Source organism: Erithacus rubecula, assembly GCF_903797595.1.
Source record: "Erithacus rubecula genome assembly, chromosome: 12".
NCBI classification, from domain to species: domain Eukaryota; kingdom Metazoa; phylum Chordata; class Aves; order Passeriformes; family Muscicapidae; genus Erithacus; species Erithacus rubecula.
Window position 1 is genome coordinate 6,186,647 of NC_136664.1, and position 18,513 is coordinate 6,205,159.

The 18,513-nt window shown below is 46.8% G+C and overlaps 1 protein-coding gene across 2 annotated transcripts; it reads right to left on the reverse strand.

Moving 5' to 3' along the window:
* Positions 1–374: 374 nt before the first annotated feature.
* On the reverse strand, positions 375–18,221 carry KATNB1 (katanin regulatory subunit B1). 2 transcript variants are annotated; one of them, XM_079316348.1, is made up of 19 exons: positions 17,817–18,221; positions 14,498–14,628; positions 12,323–12,440; positions 10,571–10,671; positions 10,009–10,050; positions 9,281–9,364; positions 8,253–8,368; positions 7,665–7,736; positions 7,252–7,402; positions 6,683–6,870; positions 6,433–6,563; positions 5,602–5,649; positions 5,356–5,432; positions 4,591–4,710; positions 3,737–3,886; positions 3,347–3,423; positions 2,882–2,956; positions 2,094–2,210; positions 375–1,516 (listed from the first exon to the last, which is right to left on the reverse strand). In XM_079316348.1, exons 1-19 carry the CDS (start codon positions 17,854–17,856, stop codon positions 1,384–1,386), a joined length of 1,971 nt encoding a protein of 656 aa, XP_079172474.1. In that variant the 5' UTR covers positions 17,857–18,221; the 3' UTR covers positions 375–1,383. The 2 variants fall into 2 exon arrangements, with proteins under 2 accessions (XP_079172474.1, XP_079172473.1); XM_079316347.1 differs by having other exon boundaries at positions 6,433–6,566; positions 17,817–18,220.
* Between the last annotated feature and the right edge of the window lie 292 nt (positions 18,222–18,513).

Sequence of the window (18,513 nt, forward strand, 5' to 3'; positions counted from 1 at the left end):
AGCAGTTTTCCAAAGGTGCTCCCTGGCCCAGGAGCTCAGAGGCAGCTTTGTAACTCCACCCTGATCCTCTGGAGAGCTGCGGGAGGGAGATCTGTGTGCAGCCAGGGAGAAGGATGAGCCCTCAGTGATGACACTGCTCCTTGGGCTGGGAACAACCAACCCAGCAGAGTGAAACCACCCCCGGGATTTCCACAAGCCACCTGGCAAGTGCTGCCTCTCCCGTAGTTCACCACAGCCTCCCAGCAGGAAGGGTGAGAATGGCCAGCTTCCTCTGGGACAGGCAGGGAACAGAGCCCTGCTTTTCCTGGGCACTCCCAGCCAGGAGCCATGCCAAGGTGAAAAGCACTTCAAGAGAGTCAGGCATTTAACACAACTTTAAAAAAAAATTACAAATATTTTAATAAAATTCATTATAAGTTACAGATTCCTGGAGAACAAGCTCCAGTGTATAAAATGGGAGACAGGCTGGGAAGAGCAGGGAAAGCACCAAGAGGAACCTCTTTCCCCAGAGGAAAGAAGAAAGAGGGACAGAAAGGTTCTGACAGACATTTATTGGGGGGGAAAAAAACCAAAAACAAACCTCTAAGAATGGTCCACTGGATGTAGAAAGACATAACTCAGTCCATGTCCCTCTGTTCCTCCACCCTTTCAAATCCTCACCCCCAAAGGCAAGCACATACGATGAGTCCTGTTTAAGTCACATATTTTAACAGGTCCAGGTAGACCTCAGATCCAAGGACAGTCTGAAGATACTGATCTTCTGCAGCCCTGGTGCCAGCAGGGATGTCTGAGAGGCCAAGTCTCTTGGTTCAGGTCCTTGAGGTGCACCAGCACAGTGGCACAGTGTCTTTGCCTATGGCAGATGAAGCCAAAGGGGCTGGTCCCCCATGGCAGTTGAAGTCCCTTCTGTATGGAAAGAACATCCACCCCACAGCAGGCATTTGTGGGGCAGAAGCTGCAGTCCTCAGCAGCTGCACAGCGAGAGGCCCACAGGGCCAAGCGACAAGAACCGACAGCACAAGCGGGAAGGAGGGGTGACAGCAGGCTCAGAGCCCTCCTGCAGGGACAGGCCAGCACACAGAGCAGCCCAGAGCTTGATGCTGAGATGAAGAGCTGAAATGAAGCAGTCCCTAGAGGGCTTTGTGGGGCCCTCCACCCGCCAGGGCCCCTCTCACAGCACACACGTCTCTGCACTCGGGTCCTCCATCCAGCCCCTGAGGCACCAGGGCTGGGTGGGCGACCAGCCAGGCAGATTCCACTTCCCCACCATGCTGGAGAGGGGCAGGGGGAAAACACGGACGCACGGAGAGATCTGAAATCCAGCCAGACCACGAGCAGGGGGAGCTTGGCCACCTGTATTTGTACATGAGGAGCTGGTGGCTGTTAGTCCAGGACAGCCATGAGGAGCAGCAGTTCCCGAAAGGCACTACCATGGCGGCCGCTGAGCCCAGACTTGTTCTTGACAACGTTGCTGATGTTTTTCAGCTGCTTGTAGCACAACTTGCATTTCTGAAGCCTGGAAAAAAATGACAGCAGACACAGCATGAATCCTTAGTTGCCTGAGGTGTGGCTGTTCCTGCAGTGCCAGAGAGGCCATTCAAGCAGGAGAGAAAAGCCCTGAAAACGACCTGGAAGAGGCTGAAATATGAGCAGAGCCTGCAAAAACACCAGGCATTCAGCCCACATCCCGATGAGACAGGAGAATGGCATCCACATAAGGGCTCTTTCACCCCTTTGGCAGTACAGTCCAGGGAAAAAGGAGGTGCTATTTTCCAAAAGCCAATTCCCAGAGAGGAGCTATCCTGTAAATGAACTCAAAATCCAGGGCCTGGCTACCAAATCATGTTTCTTGTGATGCAGAGAGGAAAGCCACAGGGTGGTTTTACTCCTAATACTTTATTTAGGTATGACTCAATGCACAGAGGCAAAAGGAAAAGCAGTCCTTGGCCTTTTCCTCTGAGCAGGAGGGATTGGTGTTTGCAGACAAAGGGAAGGCATGTCCAGTCTGGTATCTGAGCCCTGATGACAAGGACAAAGCTCACCCAAGAGAAAGGCTGGTCCCAGGAGGGAGCAAGTGGAAGTGTGTGCCTCACCTCTCCTCTCTGCTGATGTCCACTCCAACAGAAGGTGGTGCAGCAAGGATGTCTGTGATGAGTGGCAGGAATCTCTGGAGAATGAGTTTCAGGGATGTGCAGCCAGTCTGCACGTAACTGAAAAACAGAATCAGGTCACACTTGAATTTCATTCCTTTCCCCCAGCACACAACCCTCAAACAACTCTACTCTGCCACCTGTAACCCAGGAAGGAGAGCAACAGCCAAGTACCAACAACACATCTGAATTCCAAAGCTTTCACAAAGCAAGCCAGTTACAAAGGTCCTGGCACATACTCCACCCAAGTGGGACCTCTCTGCTCAAGGACAGAGATTTCCTGCCAAGGGAAGCTGGCAGAAACCTCTCTCCCAGAAGAAAGGAAGAACAGAAACTCCATCTTAAGAGAGACTGCAATTTTTTCCCCTAAATATGAGTCCCCAGGCTGTTGCAGGACTTCATTCCCTTAGTCCCAAGTTGACAGCTTCACTCCTAGCAGTGTGCAAAGCCCATTTGTTTCATATGACTCCTCCTGGCTGCCAGAGCTATCTTAAATCCAACACATCTCAAACAAATTCCACTATCCTGCTCTTCCTGCCCATGCATACCTTCTGTATCCTTTCCCATACACACCTGGCAACTCCATAATTCTTTTTCAGGTGTCATATCAGCATGATACTGTATCTGCAGTGATTTCTCAGGATTTTCCTTCAGGTACAAAATATCCAGCACAGCTCCCTATCATTACCTACATCCAATCCTCCAAGCACACCATGTTCTTGAGGCCTTACCTTTCATATTTACTTTGGAGCAGTTTTTCTATCTGTGGCAGGACTATAGTACACAAATCCAGCTTCCAGAGAGACCTGAAAATGACATATCCTGAGTCTGGAGACTGAGCCTGTACAAAGCTGAGCCTACACAAATAAGACTTCCTGGCAAATGCCCAGTCATACAGAGACACTCAAGTTCACAGAGCAAGTTCACTGACTCCCCCTCGTGAGAGAAAGTGGCAGGTTCAGACATATTTCTTTGACTCTCAGCAGAACCACTTTATAAAATGCCAAAATTTTGATTTTCCTTGGCCCCAGATAACTCCAGCAGTTACTGTCACTGCAGGCTTGAAGATGTGACTACAAGCACATGAATTTCATGCTGCCATGGCCCACTGGACACAGGGCAGGTACAAGGCAAAGCTCCCAACTCCCAGCCAGGGCTCTGGCACATCCCAGGGGCTGACCCCACCCAGGACTCACGCTTTTTGGTTGACAATATTCAAGAGATCCACAACAACAGACAGATCATTGATTGCCACTGCAGAGTCCAGAGAGTTCTGAGAGAGAAGAGGAAGAAAGTCAGCTATTACAGAGGTCAAACTGGTTAGGCTAATGCAAATTAGTACCTAGAGCTGCTTTTCCAAAACAAGGTAGAGGATACATGAAGTTGGCCAGGGAAGAGAACTGTCTCATTAGAAAGTTTTCCCCATGTTTCTTTGTGACCATTCAGCTCCAGCACTCTGTGGTGCACCTCTGGGGACAAAAGCTGTGAGACCCTGTGTTTTGTATGAGGCAGAACCAGCCCCAGAGAAGCAAAGAGAGCTGCTCAGCTGCTCCCCTGGTGAGCCTCAGCCATATCCACATGCTTGCCTTGATGTCACTGGTGCTCCAGACAGCGCGCACGGCGTCCAGGTTCTTGTGGCGGCTGGTGAGCACCACACACATGGTCTCGTGGCCTTTCCTGATCTGGGACATGGCCTCCTCATCCACCAGCTCTGTCTGGCTTTGGTTTTTCACAGCCTGCAAGTACAGACACCAATAAGAGAGCAGGATGACACAGAAGGGTGGGAGCATTCTCTGGCCTAGGTGAGAGCCAATTCAGTGAAAAACCTTTTGAAATGCAAATGCTCAATTTGTTCTGATTTCAGTTACTTGTTTCCTGCTTTTTCTACTATGTCAATCACAAACGTTTAAAGCTTTGGAACAAAGGTGAATTTAAAGCAAGTTTTCAAAATCAGTATGTTTTAATGAAGAAATGTTTTCACCTAAACCAAATTTTTTAATGTGAAACACTTGTTTGAGAACTGCAAGTTTTATTACAAAGCATAAATCTTACACAATTCATTAGATTCTCAATTTGCTTCCTGCCAGGCCATGCTAGAACCAATACTTCCTTCACTCACACTTAAGAGTTTGGGATCATCATGATGCTCTGGTCTTTCCTCCTTTATAGGACAAGGGAATACTCTCCCCAAGAGAGACCAAAAAACCTCCAAGATGCAAGAGGTAGAGATTCCTGTGAAATTATTATGTAATGGCAGACACCAATTTTTTTTTATGAACCACTGGTACATGGAATAGTTCAGTGACTGTCTCACCCCTTGTTCTCTGCTTTGGTAACAGGTTCTTCATGAGCAAGGTTCAACTCTGCTGTACTCATACCTATCACAGTGGGGCACCCCCTTCTGTGTCACCCAACACAAACACTGTCCAGAGACACTTACTGGGAGAAAGTCAGAGGCCTTCAGGCCAATGGGCTCATTCCTGGCTGCAGGAATCACTGATGGCTCTGTTCTGGTCAAAGAAGTTGAGGAGCCAATTGGTGGCCTCTGGACTGGATCAGGCTGCAGAAAAAATTGGGATAAAAGCTCTAGCAGGAACAGTCTGGGCCTAGTCTGATGACCTCTATTTCTGACCTGCTTTCTTCTCACAGCAGGGTTATAACACAGAAGCAGTCTCCAGTTTGTTAGCAATTTAAGAGGCAATAAAGTGTCTCTCAGGTATACACCAGATGTAATTAAGGTTTGTAAAGAACATGGAGATGTCCCAGCAGAAGTGCCAAGTGCAGTTATTGTTATCTGAAATTAGGGCAATGGGCTGTGGCTAGCCTGAAGGCTAAGGGAGAATTCTAAAGAAGCCAGTAAAATGAATACTGGCCCATCAGCTACTTGCACTTTTGGCAACAAAACAGCCTCTGTTCAAACACTTGTTGAAACCTGGCACTTGGTTCTCTGGAGTGTCCCAATTTTGACATGCAAGGAGAAGTACCACTGCAAGCACAAGCAGTAAACTAAAACAACAGAGCCTGTCAGAGGCTTGGCCTTGGTTCCACTGCTAAGGCAAGACACTTGGCAGCACAAAACCTGGAACTGCACTTTTATTGCCCTTCAGTGAAGGAATCAGCCTGAGTAGAAATCACAAATTCTCCAGCTCTGCACACTGTTCACAAGGGAGCAGGAACAGCCATTCACAGATCACACAGTACGTACGAGCTCTTGCTTTGGCAATGAGGTCTGGACATCCACAGCCTGGCTGGGCTTCACTGCCTCCTTTGCAGTTCCAGGCTCTACCAAGAGGGAGAGAATTGGGAAAGAAGAAACTGATGTTACTTTCAAGAGATGAGAGCAAAGGTTCTGTTTAGCTGCACTACAAGGAGCAATTTCTGCCTTAGGCAGCTCTCCCTGTTTTGAGGGCCATTAACCCCACCCCTGCCAAGGGATCATTTCCATACTCACCATCCTCAGGAGGGGCAGGAAACGGCTCATTTCGAGGAGGAGTCCGGCCTACAGAAAAAGATGTAAATAATAAACAAATGAAGGAGCATCCAAGGCTACAGATAAGTGGTAAGTCAGCCTTGGAGCGGAGAAATCTCAACACATGAGGGTAATCAGTGATGCAACAAGAAGAATCATCTCCTTTGGACCTTGACACTAACATTGAATTCAGCTAAAAGGTTTCAACCTTCATGGATACGAGGGATAAAACTGACCCCTGTGGTTCACTGCTGCTGTAGAAATGTGAGACAAGGCACTGTCACAACAAATGATATTAAGAAAAATCCACCTCCTGTTAGGGATTAATGTAAGTAAATAAAAATAATTGCTATGAATTCCTCAGAAAGAGTATCTCATTTTTATCACTTGCATAAAATAACACTGCACAATGCCTCCTAAACAACAGTCTTTGCTTTAACAAAACATTTCGCCTTTCCTCCTTTAATGAAGACTGCTGATCTTATACATATCAAAATTCTAAGCTAATAAAGTTCCCTTAACACTCTATTCAGAATAGGAAGGCAGCACATTTACAATGAAGCTCTGGATTCTGAGCCAGGCTTCAAACAGCCATCACTGTACCCCAGTAAAGGTGCCACCTTTAAGCCATTCACCAACATGATCTCTGCATCAGTGTCCAAGCACGGAATATTAAAGAAAAGCTTTCTAAACTCTCCAGTCACAGGTGGAAGTCTGTTACAGTATGCCAAAGGCCAGTTCTACTGAATCAGTCTAGCACCCTGATCTCAAACCCAAACACCACTCAAAAGCACAATAAACCATGGTACTGACAGATTGCATTCTTGGGCTGGAAGATCTCTTTGTAATCCTCCTGGTTCTGGATCTCAGCCCTTGATTCCTTCTCATCCCGGTCATCTTCACTGCTAGGACTGTGCCTCTCACTCTCTGAGTTGTGCTTCACTCTGCTGTGGAAAAAGGGTTGTTGTCAGGGGAAGCCATATTATTAGAGAGAGAGAGCATTGAGTGCCTGGGACATTTCCTTAAAAATCTAGAAACTCAACAAGCCAGCAGACTCCCTCACCTCTGTGGCTTGCTGCAGCTCGTTGAGGGCCTGTCATAGATGCGGCGAAGGGAGGACCCTGTGGGGGTAGGTGGCACAAGAGGCTGGTCGTCCCTGATCAACCCATGAGGAACAGAATCTGACTTTGGGACTCTGCTGAGGTCCACAACGAAGGAAGAGACTGTGCTTTGTGCAAAGGAAACTCCTATCTGCAGAGGCAAAAGATCAAGATAATTCACCAAGGAGTGGGGTGCACACCAACCAGGCATGATGGGGTGACCCTGAGCAACTGTGCTTGAGGAGTGCTCTGTGCCATTCAGTGCTGCAGGATGTTTCAACCTGAAGTTGCCAGTGATTTATGAAAAGCTTGGATTAAACTTTTGCCAAGCATAGCTTCTAAATAGTGGTCAAACTAAGCTCCAGTTCTTTCCTCCAGAAGCCAGACATAAAGTGGAGCACAAGACACACAGCCTTTGGGCACGCTGTAACCCCTGACACAAGCTTACAGGTCTGAAGGCCTGCAAGGAGGCAGCAGGATTTTATCTTGTGTTGCACAGCTGCCTACCCCCACCTCAGGAGCAGTGGCTTACCAGCTGGTTGTTGCTGATAGACAGGTCAGCCACTTTTCCCCAGTTCACCACGACCACATCAAAACAGCGCTCTGGCTCCCAGCCGTACACACGCAGCGAATCCTGGAAGCCGCTGTACAAGCAGCCACCATCTGGGCTGAAGAGCATACACCTGGAAGGAAGGCAGGAGGAGAATCAGGCACAGCATTCCCACCTTGCTCAGTCCTTGTGGGTCTCTGACTACACTGCACACCTTCAGTTCTGTCTCTAACAATGAACTTTGCAATGTGGTGTTCACCTGTGCAACCTGGCAGGCCTGTGCAACACCTCCAGCAGCCCAAACCTCTCTCCAGTAAAGTCTCTCTCTGAGGAAACCCCCCCTTCACCCCACCTTTAGTCTCTGCCTAGCACATTTCAGTAGAAATTTAATGTACCTGACAGGAGTTGCCTCCTCTTCAATACAGCTCACAACCTGAAACTTCTCCAAGTCCCAGAACCGAACAGTCCTGTACACACAACACAATAAATTTCATTACTCGTTGCTCTAGACATCACAGTAGGATCCAGATTTTTAACAAAACACTAACAGTTACAATGACTTTTTCTGTTGTGCACAATGACCCTAACCAGAAGGCTGGTCTAGCTAAGATCCATGACTCCAGACAGAGATACTTAGAGGCTCTAGACACAGACAGGCATTTAGAGCTGATGCAGAGCTAAGAGAACACCCTGCTAGCTGAGCAGGGCTGCCTGCTGTTCACACAGGATGTCAGCTGGATTGTGAAAGGCTCTGGGCTACACACTGGTTTCTAGTGTGGCAGAGGGTGCCATCAATTTTGGATGAGAAGGAAAGATTTCCATGTTCTGCCCATCACAGATGTCATGTCCTGCTGTCTAGATGTCTAGCTGTTGCAATGGCAGGTTTGAGTTGTTTGACATTTCTCTCTGCCATGTTCCTACAAGGAAGGGCATCAGGAACTGGAACATACACATTTCCCTTCTTTCTCCTTCCCCTTACGTACCTGTCAGAGCTGCCAGAAGCCAAAAGGTATTCATTGGGATGGAATTCAACAACATTTACTGGGCCAGTGTGCCCTGTAAACTCAAACATTAACTTCCCAGCAGTCAGATCCCACAACTGAAAGGAGAAAATAACAGAGACTCTTGTTAGAGATTTCCAACACACTTGGGATCTTCGTGTACTGGCAAGCTTCTAACATTTTCCCCCACCACGAACAGACTCAAGTCTGTCAAAGAAGGCAATAATCAGGGAAAAAATACCATCCAAATAATTTAAGGCTTTGTTTTGGTGGGGTTTTTTTTTTTCCATTATCTTTTATTTTCCATGTAATTTGTCCCCTAGAAGTTTCTGTTTTATATTTAGAGACTGAGACAAAATATAGCAGTTCCATCTGTCCCCACAGACTGTATCTCAAAAGTAAACAAACAAAAATCCAAAAGCTCTGAATCCCCTAGCAATTCCTTCTTCCTGTGTTGTAGTCTCCATTTGAAAATGCAGTGAAATAACCAATCAGTTAATTTCATGTGAAACTAAAAATAAAACCAGTCCTTCATCCCCATTCCTCCATACTTCAGTCAATACTCTCCTGAATTCCTTCTCTTGCTCTGCTCAGTCCTGACAGCAATTTTCAGACTGATAATCACATGTCATGTGTATAACACAAACAGCCAGAAATTAGTCTGGTGAAGCAATGTGCCTGTAAACAATTAATTCTACAAGGTTTACTGAGGCCAATATTCAGGTATCACAACTCTACTACCACCAAAACATTGATTTTTCTGTGCATAGTTTCTCCCAGTGTGTCTGCTGGATAAGGGCATTTCAACCCCTGCAGCTCTTCCATGGGTGTTGTGGACCATCAGACACAATCCCCAAAAGAAAATTGGTCTCTGCAAAGCCACAGGGCTCAGCCAGCTGCCAAATGAACTAAGAGTATTTATGAGTGAGTGCTGGTAATGCCTGGTAGAAAGACAATCCCAGCATTCCCATGTGCCACAAGCACATAAGGAGGGTGTCACAATAAATTACCTTTACAGTGTGATCATCAGCAGCAGAGGCCACCCATTTCCCATCAGGGCTAAAGCGGAGACACCGAACTGCTTCTTTGTGACCCTGAAATGAGGAAAACAAACTGTACTCTGGATTTTGTCTTTCAATTCTATACATCATAATAAACCAAAAACAATTAAGTGTTTTACAGAGCTCACAGCTTGCTGAACACAATGCTGTACTCAAGACACTACACTCAGCCACACTAAATGTGTGTAATCTCTCTCACCTAGTCATTTATGCCATCAGTTTAAGTATGGTCAATACAGATCTGGCCTTGTAAGAATCAGTTCTGAACTACAGATTTACATAGACTCAGAGAGAAGTGCTATGACACTTAGTCTCTGGTTTCTACAGGAAATTAATATACAGCAAGTTCTTCAAGTAGAAGAAGGTCCCAAGAACAGAACCATCTCAGTGCAGTGGTTATACCATCAACAATGTAAAGAAACCCTCTCCATCCCCCACTGAAGCCATCCACACTAGAGCATATGATACCCACTGATATCTCATAATATCCATTTCATATTCCCATACAGTTTGCAGAGGCCTGCTGAGGTTTGCCAGGCCACTTCACAATCATGCAGATCTTATTTTCATGCTGGAATACCAGGAAGTTCATTGTACATAATCACATTTAGGTTTGCTCATGAGTCCTGAAAAAAGATTTCTCCCCTCTCTGCCTGAAACCTAATGAAGCATTTTACCTTGAATGTGAAGATGCAGCCTTTTCTTCTTACATCCCAGAGCTAGAAGGAAGAAAAGCAAACAAATTATATGTTTAGAGCAGTATGCTAGGAGCTCAAGGGTCCTGCCAGAACAAGAGCTCTCTGTGTCACCAAGCTAACAGATACTGCAGAATGAACGGGCTGCTGAACCCCTGTAGGCCTTAGGGGTATTTTCTAACTCCCCAAGTGAGAATCACTCCTGGAAGGTATCTCTTACTACAGCAGCTCAGTTCTGAAAGTCAAACACCAGCCTGAGGAAGTTGATACAATCCCCAGCAAGCAGGACATCTGTGCTTGCTGACACCAGGCCTTGGCTGGCACCTTACTCAGAGCCACATTCCACACCAGAGGAGTCACATTCATGAGCTGGCTGTGAAAATACACACACAGATTTCACAAGCACTCACAAACACACCTGCCCACACATGGAAATGATGATGTGCAGCATCCACCAACAGCTTGACACAAAACATGTTCTGGCACTCTTCAAAACAAAGGCACTGCAAGTAAAGAGGGAAATCTAGTGGAAGCTGGGTTTTACCTTAATGTTGGTGTCCAAAGAGCCAGATGCCACAAAGCCTCCAAAAGGATGGAAATGAAGGCTGCAGATATTTGCTTTGTGACCTGGGAGAGAACGAAGAACTGGGAAAAGGAGAGGCAGAGCAGAGAGAAGGAAGAGGGGGAAAATATTTAATAGTTTATTTCCACCAGACACCATGTGGAAGTGTAGCTATACTATTGCCACCACTATTTTATGGAAATACATTATTTTGTGGAAATGCCTCTGACTTTACCCATGATCGATGAACTTAATGACAGTCCTGTCCTTAGGTATAGACAGAACTCTAAATATCTCCATTCTGAAAATGAGGCAGCTGGCAGGCAGTGCATCTTTCCCTTTGCTACACAGACAGTCAAATGGGCTGGAGGATGAACAGTTTTAGCCAGAAACTGAAGTGAAACACTCTTGGCTGCCTGCAGCATTCACTTTGCTGGTTAGACAGACCCTTTCCGAGGACTCTGCACCCCATCCAGGCACCACTTCTTAGGTTCCAATATTCACCCTGGACTCCTTCAATTGCCCTTGCAAGAATCATCATAAAGACAGGAAATGGATGCTTAGGAAGCAGGAGACAAAGAAACAATCAGTGTTTCAGCAAGTCATCAAGTAACACCCCCTGTAATTCTGGAGACCAGAAAGGACCAGTAGAACTGGTACATCATATCTTGGCAAGCAGTGACAAATGCAGAACTCAACTCTACGAGAAACTGCTTAGATAATAACAAGGGCAATCCCTCTCCCTCATCTGTCATCTGGAACAAGCCAATGATTCCCCTGGCAGAAATCAGCTCTTGAGACAGAGCTGGGGTGGTCATTTGCAAAGACACTTGCTCATAGGTCTTCTAGTAAATGCAGCCAGATCAGCTACTCCCCACAGGCAGAGCCAAACTATTCCATAACTGAACTGATTCTAACTGTCTGAACGACAAAAGTGCTTTTCAGTATTGATGCTGCCTGTGGTTTGCCTCCTTAGCTCAGCCTGTGTAAGTCTATTTTCATTACACATTCCTTCTATGAACAAGTAGCAACCAATAAGAAATACTCTGTCATTTTCTGGTATTCCTGCTGGAATGCACTCAAGTGATTTATGACAGCTTTGCAAACTCATTCTAGGATTTGAAGAAAATGCAGCAAATAAAGGATGACTCAACAGTGGCCTTTAAAGCATCAGAGCTTGATGAGTTAATAGCTTTTACAGTTTATTAGAAATTAGGTCTTTGTCTATTTATGTACCCATGCAAGAGCAGGAAAGCAGAAAAATTGCTTGAGGAAAAAAGAAAAGTTAGAACCTAAGAACAAGAAGACAAGCAGAGGATTTTTTGCATTTTTGCAGAGCCTAATAAACTTAAAACTTCCAGTCTGGTTTGGGATCCTTTTATTAAGGTTGACAATTCTAAGCTGAGACTCTGAATACAAATTCTATATGCCTAGTTATCTATACAGGCATGGAAATTGATCTGAAATATAGATTTTGACACACTCAGGTCAAAACCATAGAAACTGTTTTCTCAGATCAGTGTCCCCATACATGTCCAAATTTCTGCTGAAGCATGAATACACAGCTCTACAGCCTCAGCAGAAGGGCAAAAAAGAGATGCAGATGAAGATGAAAGCAATATCAGGCTCCTGTTCCTTCTTAAATCAGGAACCTTCTGGGTCAGTATTGGCACTAAACATAAGAACTCCCTAAAAAGTGTGTATGAACAGAAGCAAAATCTCATAGGCACATACCTTTGGCAGCTTCCAGGTCCCAAACTCGAATGGACCCTGAGCGGGACCCTGCAACTATGAGCTGCTCATTTGGGTTCACCTGTAGGCTCTCGATGGGGGATGTGTGGCCTGTCAGGCTCTGCAGAGAAAACCATCAGTCTCAGTCAACAGCTGCTGCACAGCCCTGTGTGTTGGCATTGTTCATACTCCAGGGGTGACTCTTCAGCCATGAGCTGGCACCAGCTGGCTGTGCACAGCCCTTTTTCCCCAGCAGCCAGCAGGATGGCAGAGCACTCTAAAGCCCATCACTGCACCCAGCACAGCACACCTGCCTTCCCACATGATCCCATTTTCTGGGGCACACTGACTAAGTTTTAAAGGATGCATCAACAGAGACAGGTAGGTAGGTAGATAGGTAGTTAAACATTAGGTGCGGATGCTCAGACAAGGCTGACACATTCTTACATCATAAAAATTATGCTGTGGTAGCACAATGGCACCATGTTTGCTCTAAATGGGTCATGTAAGTGTCATGAACCAGTTACAAAATCAAAGCAAGAGCAAAAGCAGGGCTACTTTGAAACCTGCACACAAGCAGGGAGCCACAGGTTGCTGCCAGCAATGGATGTCACAGTGATAGCATGGTGTAACACTGAAGTACTGACTTGAGGCATAAGGCAGTAATTCACATGTAGGAAGTTCCTTTCATCCTTGAGCACCCAAAAGCTTACAAATTACATTAGAATTTTGAAAAGGCTTACATTTTAGTAAACACAAGAATATTTAAAACTAGCTCTAGAAAACAAATTCCACCATTGCATTTCTGCTTGCCTAATAAGCAGTATCCTCTGCTTTAGCCCATCCTCAGATGTCTTTTTAAATAGCTACACTGGCTCTGTGCCTCCCACACACATACAGAGGCTGGGAATGCCAGTTGGAAGCTGCCTGTTCTGATGGAGCTTTCTTAGGAATCCATGTGCAATTGAAATCCTCTACAAAATCCACAGTTGCAACTGCCATTACTTAGTGAGAACTAGAGCTCACACTTAAACCAAGTCACAACATTACTTGAAAAGTTTCTCTTTTCCATCTTTCCCCACACAAACATCCATAATCATTCTATTATAAACTCTAAAAAATTAATTTCAGAGGATAACCCCAAAAATCAAGATTCTTTTGATACACAAGATGCACAAGCAGCTTCAGTCTGTCCCTGCCTCTCAGAAGGAGCAGCTCTCAGTGTCTGTGGCTCCCAGGAAGTGCAGGAGAGGTGCAGCTCTGCTACCACAAAAAGGTTCAGAGTTAGTGCTTCAACCTTCTTCTCTAGTAAGGCAATAGTCCAGTTTCAAACTGGAGTCATTCCACCACCAAGAGCTTGGAAAGACACTGCTTAACTACACAATGCAAAAAGCACAGCCCTGCCAAAGGTGACCCTTCATACACTTAATGAACAGAAAAATAAAGTGGACAGATTTTCCTTTTAGCCTTTTTGACGAGACTTTCCTGATTTCTTTCTTTCCCACAAGGCTCACACTGGCTAGAGCAACGCCTTCAACACCACAACATTATTGTGTTGGTAATTAAACAAATGACAAGAGATGTGCTACAGTTGGTTCTACACAACACCCACTCAAAGTGATGCAGGAGAGATATCTGTTAAATAGATATTTATGGTGCTCTTTAGTGATCACTGCTGGGGTAACCCTACCCTTGCTAACACACTGTAACTCCTCCCCAGCCTACAGCAAACTATCATGGCAACCTTCATGCTGACACTTAGGGATGGTGGCACAGGTGGGAATGCATCCTGCTGGGGATATCTTCTGTTGTGACTGCAAACTCCAGGCTATAAAACTGGCCCCTGTAGCCTGCACTACAAAACTAGCTATTCTTGTACAAAACTCTTCCTTTAATTATTTGTAGACTGGTAATATAATAAAGCACAATATTTATTATGTGAGTAAGCACCGGTCCAGCTCAAGCATTCCCACAATGTCTCTAGAGCAGTGGATTCACCAGGCAACAAATTAATTCTGTCCCTGTTTTTAGCCAGAATCTGGTTACATAGCCTTATGTTGTCAAACTCTATTCAAAAGTCCCACAGGCTCCACCCCAACAATCTTTCCCCTCATTCTCTACCCTCCAAACCTCAGAATATTCCCATCCCCTAAAAGCTCAAAACAGGCTTGTTCTTACCATGATGCAGTTGGGCTTGCTAACTGACCATATGTTGACCCGACAGTCGTCTCCTCCAGTGGCCAGCATCCTGCCTGAACCCTTTCCCAGGACTACTGAGGACACATTGCTGCTGTGGGCCATGATCTCTTCTGCACAAAACAAAGCAAACACTTATTATTGATCAGTTATAAAAATTTTCATCCCATCCCTCCAAAAAAATATTCTTTCTCCAGAAACACTTCCCAGTTTCCACTGGACAAGCTGCAGCAGCCCACTGTCCAGATAAGAAGTCCCATTATTATCTTGCTTTGAACAGTCCTTCTTGGCTCTGCCTGCTGCACTTAAAACATTTGCTGATCAAAGTTTCATGACTCAAATGCTCACATGGCTGACAAAAAGCATCTTCTCTCACTTGCAGCAGCTCAAGAGCTTTTGAAGATTTGTTCAAGTGCAGCAATCTGATCACAGAAGGCACTTTACCTGCAATAATGCACAGCAGCCAGAGTCATCTAGTGAAAGGCCCTCTAATCCTGCTCTAGAGCAGCAGCAGACAGTCCAACCTGAGAGGAACTGGCAGAGGAGCAGCAGTACAGTTTGTTACCTTACCCAGAAAAAAGCCAGACTCAGCAGCAGGGAGAGGTGGAGCTCCCTTCCCTGAGCTTTGGCAGAGGCTTTGCTACATCCCCACTAGATAACACAGGCAAAACTGAGCACTGCAGGGCATGCAGCTGTGACAAAGGAGGGTGAATATCCCTCCAAATGGGCAGAAAATAATACACCTGATTGATGCTAAATGACTGTTAAAAACAGAGCTGAGGGGATGCTCTGACACTGCAACAACAGAACTCTATGGAAACCTCATCAAAAAGAAACCAATTTGGGACAAAAAAGAATGTGAATGAGCATCTTTGCTCAGACTTCTCAGAGTGAAATTTGAAATTCACTCAGAATTTTGGCAGGGGCTTTTGGCAGGTGCATTTCCCAATACCTTCATCTTACTGTTCTCTTCTTTGAAAGGTCACAGGATATGCATGCCTAATAGTTATGAAACTGTAAGAATAATTATGAGTCTGTAAAAAGGCTAGGTAGCATCAATTCAGCTTTCATTCATATTGTTTGGCTAGGAGGAGCAATTTGATCATTTTACATGCAACACTAATCCAAAAGGATTTTAGATGGCTGCAATATTAATTACAGGTACTTTGATCTCAAATTCTCAAGAGTGTTTTTTAAAAGCAAAACTGTGCAACTTTCACTTGGGCTGGAGAAACACCTTTCAAATTACAAAGGTAACTGGGCCATAAATTACATGTGAAGGGCAAATCTGAAAATACACCTGCATTGTGTTGAAAGACCATAAAAATGCTAAAACAAAGCCTGTATGGATACACAGACTAGAAGATAACCAAAAGTACAATTAGCATTACTAGACCAACTCACTAGTTAAAACTGTAAGGGCAGATGCTAAGAATTGGTGCTGAAACAAGTGTGTCAGCAGCTGCACTTTTTCCCCTCTTGATTTCCTTCTTAATAATACATCATAAGCTTAAAAGTCATTGTGGAAGCATCCAACCCTCTGTTCCTAAAAGCCAGGTGATAAACTGAAGTCTGCCTTGGGCAGAGAGGTTCATTTGGTCTCCCATAAGTCCCTTAAACCCACAAAGTTTTATTTTATGAAGTTCTTGTGACCAGCTATTACCCACCAGCCCAGTAACACTGAACTCCTAATTAGCATTGCTGAAACATCCCTAACACTCAGAATGCTCTTCCCTCTAAAGAGGATGCTAAGATGGGACAGAGCTTAGCAAAAATGAAGATCAAGAACCTCTGACCACCTAGGGAGAATGGAGATGGACAGACTTCCAGCTTTTCCTAAAATAGGAGTTTCAGGGATGGGAAAATAACATAGCAAACTGTCTTTCTGCTCAAGAAGATGCAAAATTCCTAAGTCAGTAATCTTAGATGACTTCATGTGTTACCAGTCAAGGACACTATTTCTGACAGCCACTTTCCAGAGCCTGCTCACTGACTAAAGCAATTGATCACATCCTATTGCTTCTAGGCATTCCTCAACAGCCCCTATGAAATAACTCAGCAGTGACCAGCTAGAAATTGAGTCAGCAACTGTCTACTGCTCCTTCAGAGGAAGAATAATGGACATGAAACTAGCAGATTCTTACTGTCTCTTGCAAAGCACTTTCAAGAGGCTGGGATACACAGGGATACAGAGACCATCCCATTCCTCCTGCAGCAGAGAGCTCAGTGAACCTTCTTTAACAAGTGAGCACCAATGAAGGACAACCACACAGAGGCTAAGTTTGGGGCCTTCTCCCTGATACTGAGGAGATGCCCCATCATAACCTGGCTCTCAAGAGCAGCTTCCACTGAATGACAGAATACTCTGAGTTGGAAGGGATCCACAAAGATCATCAAGTCCTACCCCTGCTTGTCCTACACAGGACAATCCCTGCCTCTGCCTGAGAGTGTTGTCCAAACACAGGCTTGGTGCTGTAACTACCTCTCTGGGGAGCCTGCTCCTGAGAAGGTGAAGGACTTTTTTTTCCTAATATTCAACCTGAACGTCCCCTGGCTCAGGTCCTTTCACTGGTCACAGACAGCAGAGATCGGAGCTGTCCCTCCAACAGGCTCATGAAGAAGCTGCAGCTCGTGAGAAGCTCTGCCCTCAGTCTCCTCCAGGCTGAACAAGCCAAGAGATCTCAATCATTCCTTTGCATGGCTTCCCCTCTAGATGTTTCATCATATTCACAGCCCTTCTTTGGATGCTCTCCAAAAGCTTTATATCCTTCTTAAACTGTGGTACCCAAACCTGTCCCCAGGACTCGAGGTGATGCTGCAGCAGCACAGAGCAGAGCAGGACCATCACCTTCCTCAATGCACTCCAGGGCACAGCTGGCTCTTTGGGCTACCAGGGCACACTGCTGACTCATTTTCAACTTGACATCCACCAGGAACCCCACATCCCTTTTTGTGAGGCTGCTCTCCAGCCTCTCCTACATCCAGGGTTGTTCCTTGACAGGTGCCCCATCCCTCACTGCCTCGGTTGTTCTTGGATTACACTAGAGTCGTGTGGGGTCAGACAGGCACTCAGCCTAGCGCTGCAGCAGCTATCAAAAAAAAAAATAAAGACCGTGACCCTTTGAAAATAGCACTGGCAAGGCCAAGCTATTCACTGTGCCGCTACGTTTTCCAACAGGACTTCCAGGAGTTAAGAATTCCAGTCAGCAATGTAGAAAGGGCACCATACGCAGGGCAGGGATGAGGTGGCTCCTGTCCCTCCCCGCTCCCAGCCGGGGCGGCTCCCCCGCCCGGCACTCACGCAGCTTCCATGCCGTCTTCGTGGTGACGGCCACAGCCATGGCTCAGCGCGGCGCCTCTCGGGCGGGCAGCGCCTTCCTCCTCCCGGCGAGGCTCCGCTCCGCTAGCGCGTCCTACGGCCAGGCCGGGCACCGGGGCTGCCCCGGCCGTCTTGCGGGCACACACACACGGTCACGGTGAGACCCTCCTGAGAGGCGGCGCGGCGGGGGACGAGGCCTCACCGCTGATGAACATCACGGTACGGGACCGCTGGTCGAGCCGAGGGCGATCGCCTGGACGGAGGTGGCGGCGGGGCCCCGCGGTACCGGACCGGGACCCCCCGGCCGCCACCGCCCCACAACCGGCCCTTCACAACAACCCCGCGCCGCGCCGGGCGGTTGCCCGGGCTCCGCGCGCCGCTCGGCCAATAGGAAGCGAGGGCGGGGTGGTTGCGATGGCGACGGCAGCGCGGCCGCCATTCGCAGAGCGGCTTCTTGGCGGAGCCGCGCAGGAGCGGCCAATGAGGAGACGGCGCTCTGGATGGGGGCCGCCATTTTGCGGGGCCGCCCTGAGGGGCGGGGGCCGGGCTGCTCCTGCCCTGCAGCCGCTTCGGGTCCTGCCGCCTCTCCGGAGCTTCCGTGAGGGCGGCCGGGGGCTCTCCCGGGTCTCGTAGCTCACGGTCCGCCGTCTCCCATTAGGCGGTTCACGGGTGCCACAGC

What these genes read in the sequence shown, in the direction of transcription:
- KATNB1 (XM_079316347.1), bottom strand. Translation starts at nt 17,856, where the DNA reads ATGGCTGTGGCCGTCACCACGAAGACGGCATGGAAGCTGC. An exon ending in GCTGCATCTTCACATTCAAG is followed by an intron (nt 9,365 to 10,008) that starts GTAAAATGCTTC and finishes TCCTCATTTCAG; the next exon opens with GGTCACAAAGAAGCAGTTCG. An exon ending in CATTGCCAAAGCAAGAGCTC is followed by an intron (nt 4,711 to 5,355) that starts GTACGTACTGTG and finishes TTTTTTCTGCAG; the next exon opens with CCTGATCCAGTCCAGAGGCC.